The 7,056-nt window shown below is 48.5% G+C and overlaps 2 protein-coding genes across 2 annotated transcripts; both read left to right on the plus strand.

Moving 5' to 3' along the window:
• LOC111080893 (alpha-protein kinase 1) lies at positions 1-984 on the plus strand. Its single transcript, XM_022376732.2, has 3 exons — positions 1-107; positions 172-501; positions 576-984. The coding sequence occupies exons 1-3, from the start codon at positions 60-62 to the stop codon at positions 942-944; spliced, it is 747 nt and encodes a 248-aa protein (XP_022232424.2). The 5' UTR covers positions 1-59; the 3' UTR covers positions 945-984.
• Positions 985-1,298: 314 nt separating this feature from the next.
• On the plus strand, positions 1,299-3,501 carry LOC111080892 (secreted protein C). The gene is made up of 4 exons (XM_041591859.1): positions 1,299-1,388; positions 1,452-1,763; positions 1,834-2,392; positions 2,699-3,501. Exons 1-4 carry the CDS (start codon positions 1,335-1,337, stop codon positions 3,499-3,501), a joined length of 1,728 nt encoding a protein of 575 aa, XP_041447793.1. The 5' UTR covers positions 1,299-1,334.
• Positions 3,502-7,056: the final 3,555 nt, after the last annotated feature.

Consider the following 7,056-nt stretch of genomic DNA (forward strand, 5'->3'; position numbering starts at 1 on the left):
TAAAAGGGGCGTGCAGCTGGCAGTTTTACCAAAAATTGAACAACAATCATTCAGTAAAGATGCATCTGTACACACGAGTTCTCCTCCTGGCCGTGACCCTCTTCAGCGTAAGTTGCAGCCCAGCCCCAAAACAGTCCTAATTGAGACACCTTAACAACCGCTTCCTTATAGGTCAATGCTGGCCGTTTGGCAGGCGATGCGGCCCTCGATCAGGTCCTCTTCCGCATGGTCGAAGTCCAGATGGAGTCCCGGGCCCTGTCCCCCGCCGGCCAGGCATGCTCCAACAACTACGTGAATGCCACCACTAAGAATAGCGAGAAGCTGTCCAATGCCACAAACGCGTGCGAGGAAGCCGCCAACAGCACCACTGTGGCTAACAACAAGAACAGCAATGCCACTGTGATCATCATCCGCAACCAGCTGTTGAGCCTCGAGCAGAACCTGCAGCTATGCCGCAACGAGACCGACTCGGCCCGCTTCATCAACTGCACCGTATCCACTGTGCGTGTTATTTTACTATACATGTATATGTAGTTTCATTCCATCAACTTAACGCCAATGATCCTCTTTTCCAGTTCGATAAGAACCTGCAGCTTTTGGACACCTCCAACTCTATGGCCTACCAGACCCAGTCACAGTTCGCATCCAATGCCACAGTGGTGGATGCTACCCGCACCAACTGCATCAGCGCTGCCGTCAGCGATGCCAAGGTGCAGTCCATCCAGGCGGCTAACGACTTTGACTCTTGCGTGGCCAAGATCCCATCGCAGCGAGAGATAACCCAGAAGCAGAAGCCTGAAGATCAGATCCAGGAAAGGCCAGTTCAGCAACAGCAGCAGCAGCAACAGCAGCAGCAACAGCAGCAGCAACAGCAGCAACAGCAGCAGCAACAGCAGCAGCAGAAACAGCCTCAGCAGCAGCAGAATCTGCCCGTGAATAACTAGACTTTTGATGAAAAATAAATGTTTTCCACTTGTCAAATGCATTTCGCCATGTTTTCGATGACTGGTCGGAACGTTGGGTGGGGTTTCTGGGGGTTTCCTTCAGTATATTACTCAGCCCACACATACGTGCGACGACACCCCACTCCACTCAGCGGTGGGCATTCAAATAGTTTATCAGCTGGCAGTACGGCCATGCATTGTTATCAAAACTTAGACTGCTTTCATTTTATCGCCTGTCGCGGGTTTGCACTGATTGTGGCAGCCCCAAACAATTATAGATAAATTCAATTAATGAAATGAGTGAACAAAATTAATAAATTTCAAGTGGGAATCGCTTTAAAATGGTCAGCGGATTCCGGGGGCCTCTCAGAAACGATTCGAACCGCCCTGATGGAGGTTCTCTGCAAAATATTAGCAGTGTGCTCACTGCTTGTCAGCGCCCAGGTGAGAGGAGATTGCACCGAAAATACCCGTAGAAATGTATATAACAACAAGCGATTCTCATAGGCGTTCGTGGCAGTGGAGCCAGCCAGCTCCAGCGAGCTGTCTTGGAAGTCGCTCTTCTTCGATGCCCTCGTCGGCAACTCCAACGAGTTGCAGGCTGCAGGATCTCTCAGCAGCCTCGAGGAATGCACGGCCATCTACACGGTGGAAAACATCGAGGTCCTCCTAACTGCGGCCTACAAGATACGCCGCTGCATCAATGTCGAGGAGAAGGACATCCGTCGCTACCTAAAGGGAGACGATGCTGCCCACACGAAGAAGGCATTCGAGCGGGAGCTGCACTCCTGCTCGCGTCGCGATTGCTACGTGGATTCGGTAAGTGGAAGAGTGCCTGCTTCCCAACCTCTCGCCGTTGTCTGACTGTAGCGATTCTCATCTCATGCAGATCCTGAACTTGTTCAGTTCCGTCCGCCTCAACCGCCACGACTACAGGCGCAGCAGGCACTGCATTGTCAAGGAGGTGGAACAAGCTCTCGTTCAGCTGGACAGGGCGTCCATTGTCCTCGCCAACTGCCTCGCAGAGCAGGAGGCCCCCCAGAACTCCACTCTGCCCCCGCCCATCTGGAATACAACTCTCACCACTCCCAGCTGGAACTGGAACAATACCACTTCCGGTCCAAATTGGAATACTACTGAATGGCCCTGGTGGAACAATACAACCGCTGGTCCAAATTGGAATTCAACCGAAGGTCCATGGTGGGGTAATACCACCTCCCGGCCAAACTGGAATTCTACTGAAGGTCCTTGGTGGGGTAATACCACCTCCCGCCCAAACTGGAATTCTACTGAAGGTCCTTGGTGGGGTAACACCACCGCCCGCCCAAACTGGAATAGTACTGAAGGTCCTTGGTGGGGTAACACCACCGCCCGCCCAAACTGGAATAGTACCGAAGGTCCTTGGTGGGGTAACACCACCGCCCGCCCAAACTGGAATAGTACTGAAGGTCCTTGGTGGGGTAACACCACCGCCCGCCCAAACTGGAATAGTACTGAAGGTCCTTGGTGGGGTAACACCACCTCCCGCCCAAACTGGAATTCTACCGAAGGTCCTTGGTGGGGTAACACCACCGCCCGCCCAAACTGGAATAGTACTGAAGGTCCTTGGTGGGGTAACACCACCTCCCGCCCAAACTGGAATTCTACCGAAGGTCCTTGGTGGGGTAACACCACCGCCCGCCCAAACTGGAACTCTACCGAAGGTCCTTGGTGGGGTAACACCACCTCCCGCCCAAACTGGAACTCTACCGAAGGTCCTTGGTGGGGTAACACCACCTCCGGCCCAAACTGGAACTCTACCGAAGGTCCTTGGTGGGGTAACACCACCGCCAGCCCAAACTGGAATAGTACCGAAGGTCCTTGGTGGGGTAACACCACCTCCGGCCCAAACTGGAATTCTACCGAAGGTCCTTGGTGGGGTAACACCACCTCCGGCCCAAACTGGAATTCTACCGAAGGTCCTTGGTGGGGTAACACCACCTCCGGCCCAAACTGGAACTCTACCGAAGGTCCTTGGTGGGGTAACACCACCTCCGGCCCAAACTGGAACTCTACCGAAGGTCCTTGGTGGGGTAACACCACCTCCGGCCCAAACTGGAACTCTACCGAAGGTCCTTGGTGGGGTAACACCACCGCCCGCCCAAACTGGAATAGTACCGAAGGTCCTTGGTGGGGTAACACCACCTCCGGCCCAAACTGGAATTCTACCCAAGGTCCTTGGTGGGGTAATACCACCTCCGGCCCAAATTGGACCTCCGGTCCAAACTGGAACACAACGCAATGGCCCAACACCAATACCACCCCTAACTGGACATTATCTACCCCTGGACCCAATTGGAACACAACCCAGGGACCCTGGGGGAATAGTACTACTCTTAGGCCAAACTGGAACACCACTGTCAGTGAGCCACAGTGGAACTCAACCACCAGAACACCCCAGTGGAACAGAACAACCACCGATGAACCGCAGTGGAATGCAACCACAACCACGGAGCTTGCCACCACAGAAGGAAACTGGTGGGATAAGCTAATGAAAGAGGTTGGATCCCTGTTCTAGGCAGCCCCACGAGGCATCGTCCCAAACTCTTGTGTGGTGACGACCAATAGTTTTAGCAAATAAATCAAAGCTAAAATATAAATATAAATACTTGTCAGCATATAGAAATGTTTGCGAGTATACTTAAATAGGGGCCCAATCCGAGAGAGGCAGCAGCTGATAAGCTATCGCTTTCAGCCGCTTCAGATCCAATTGGAAAAGAGTAAACCTATTCATGGGAGGGGTGCCAAAAATTAGTCGGAGAACGGTCTCACCACACCCGCCCACACCAGGCAGCAGGGGCAGGCCTGATTAAGATTTATTAGTCAGCTGCGGACCACGTGTCGCAGACGGCTCGGGAGAATAATGATGGATTTCAGTGAAGTGGAGACGTCAGCAAAATATTGCTGAGCAGCAGAGGCAGGCCTGCCAATAGGGGAGTGCTTTCTGATGCTGTGGAAAAACCCGCATACATAACGAGCAAACGGATAAGCTCCATAATTAGCTGGGATCTATGGCTAGGGCTCAGTAATGAGGTGGATATCGAATTATTCCTACATTGATTCAAGCCAGTAAAATAATCATAGATTAAAGAAACGTCAAGTCAAAAATCACACAGGAGACTCCAAGAGGGCTCGAACTGGAACCGAAAGGAAAGGCTGAATAGCTGCAAAGGGCCAACGGACAGTCTGACATTTGCATAACCTCCTGCACAGTCCCAGTCCTTCCTGCAGTGGAGCCATCGGCTGGGACCATGTGCCCGTGGCTGCAGTGGTTGAGCACACAATGGGAATCCGACCTAAGCAATGTAGGTATGCGGAAAACTTTTAGCCCCCGTGTGCCAGTAGATAAATCAACCTGGATCATCACCCTTTCAGTATTCGTTGTCAGAACACACACCTTTACTGTGTGTGTGTGTGTGTGAGTGAATGTGTGCTTGCATCCCGTGAAGAGTAAATCCCCGTCCATGTCCAAGTAGGTGTGGCACAGACACCACACGCCCACACACCCGTGCACCCACTTGCAGCCTGTGTGTGTGCAGCTATAAATTGCAGCAGGGCCTGCCGCCTCCATCCACCCATGTGAGTTTGGGTCAATATTTTTTCATGTTAATTCAACTTTCATGGATGCGGCTTCGGGTCCTGGCACTGACAGTAGGACCATGGGAATGAGTGGGAATCCTGGAATGTAAATCAAGGCAAGCGCACACAATTCGAGGCAATCCGCATCCGCATTTGATGCCGCCTTAACTTTTCGCCTGACCCACAGAAAAAGTTTTAATGAAAATGCTCCGAAATGAAGTGATCAATTAACATTAATTGCGCAATGGCCAAAGGAAACTTCATAAAAATTTCGGGCTACATTCGCCAGGGTTCGCCGAGGTGATTAGATTAAAGACAAAGGATTGACCCTTTGGAAATCAAAAGTTTTCCAGGATAACAGCATAACACTAAACCTAATGATGAGCATTACTGCAAAGAGGCAGTGTTGTCTGCTAAATTGCCAATTAAGATTTTTAACGACAGCCCAACAACAGCTAGGAGCGGCCACACGAAGTCGCGCCAAGAAATTCCCCCAGAAAATGTAGATGCCAAGCTTGAAATTAGTAAGTCATTAAAGTAAGGCAGAGTCTGGGTCAGCCCTGGAGCTTGAAGAGAGCAGTTGGATCCGCCCCATAGATGATGCAAAAAGGTGCTACCATCAGGTAAGGGCCGGATGCAGGGCGTGGCGTGGGCGTTGGAAGACACAACAGCTGACAGGGCTGACGTTTGGGTAACTAATAGGCCTTATTTGCATGTTAATTGCTCTTGACTAAGTCAACACCAACATCAACCGGGGCAGTGGCAGTGGCAGCGGCACCAGTGGCTGTCTGGGACGGTAAACGATGGCATAAAAGTATTATAATAACCGTAGCTAAATTTTCAGCAACAAGAAAACAGCATCAAAACAGACAAGTATAATGAGAAGTGGAAAGGTAGAAGAACGTGAAAGGAACAAGAAGCGGGAGACCAAACTCACGTACTGTATTAATTCATCAGCGGCAGAGAAGTCGCCGAAAAGTATGCAAGCTCCAAGAGCAATAAGAAATGTCTTCAGCTGCCATACCTAATTATTGACTTACGATAATGTGTAGTCCAACCAAACACAACAAATTTAAGAAATCAAAATAGAATTAGATGGATCAGTTGGATTAGCAATTGAATTTTTGTATCTTTACATTATTTCGTCAACCAAATTGCTATAAAATAGACAGCAATTGAACAAAAACAAAAAACCTCAACAATTGAAATCCAGCTCAGCACTGATTTGACTCTCTCTCTCTCTCTTTCTCTGCCATTCATTCGAGCACGGGAAATAGATCGCTTACGGTCCGATTCCTCTGATTTAGACATAATGGTTTATTTGTGATTTTCGGCAATTGTATATTTCCCACACACTGCATGAGCACAGATGTAGAAATACGAGTATTTCACATTCACCGCCTCGCCACGCCCGCAAACTATTTGCTTAATGACAAACATGAGGCGTCAAGAGCGTCGCTTAAACAAATGAAAATGAATAAATTGCCACATGGAAATGCGCTGTTGTTTATTTATTTTAATTTAATTTTTAGAATCTAAATTGCATATGCATGTGGACCAGTATATGCGAGGGAGTAGATGTGATGGGATGGGGTGGGATGAGTGCGGCCGGAACTGACAATTCCTCTAACTACCGCCATCTGCAGATAAAATAAAAACTAAAGCTTTCGCATACAGACATTATGCAAAACAAGAAGGAAGACCAAAATCTGCAATGAATTCGAAAATACCCTGGGGAATTCGAGAGTAGTTATAAAAAGTTTATTATTTATTTTCTGAAAGTTAGTATGTATTTCATTCGAAATATAAAACACCAGGACTATCGCCAAAAAAGCCTTTATTTCGATAGCAAAAATCATTAATTGACGCATAGGAACTTAAGGGACAAAACTAGCGTTCCTTCAACAAATGGGCAAGATAGGGTAAGCTACTTCTCGGTTAATTGGGAATGCGAATGAAAATGTGTTGGCCTTCCTTCCACTGTCGGAATTTACGGGGAAAAAATACGTTCTGGGAAAGTGGTGCCTGAATATGTCAGAATTTAATTAGATAATTACATAATGGAAGAAACTAAGGCCACGGCCATCAAAAGGAACAAGTAGCGTCGAATCATTTCGGAATGTACTCCTAGGAGCGGAAAAACGCGAACTACAAACTATTTTAACTGAAAGTGGTTGGTGCTTTGTTAAATCGATCAGAGTTAATTGGAGTCAGACCCCATCCCCATTTGCATGTCATACATATTTAACAAACCAAAAAACATTCGCAATTCACAGTGAACATTCAGCATAGGCAAAAGTGCAGTCAAATTAGCATACACGCCACACGCAACATGCAACATGCCATAATCAAAAAATTTCCCTTCGTGCTCCCCTGCAATTTGCGCATTATGGAAATTCAGCTGCAAACACAAAGACAATGCAGAGTCGGGGTTTTGACCCACCGAATGCCCAAATTGAGGCACATAATTTGAGCTTCAATTTGCGGCACACGC

The sequence above is a fragment of the Drosophila obscura genome, unplaced genomic scaffold (genome assembly GCF_018151105.1).
Source record: "Drosophila obscura isolate BZ-5 IFL unplaced genomic scaffold, ASM1815110v1 contig_151, whole genome shotgun sequence".
NCBI lineage: Eukaryota > Metazoa > Arthropoda > Insecta > Diptera > Drosophilidae > Drosophila > Drosophila obscura.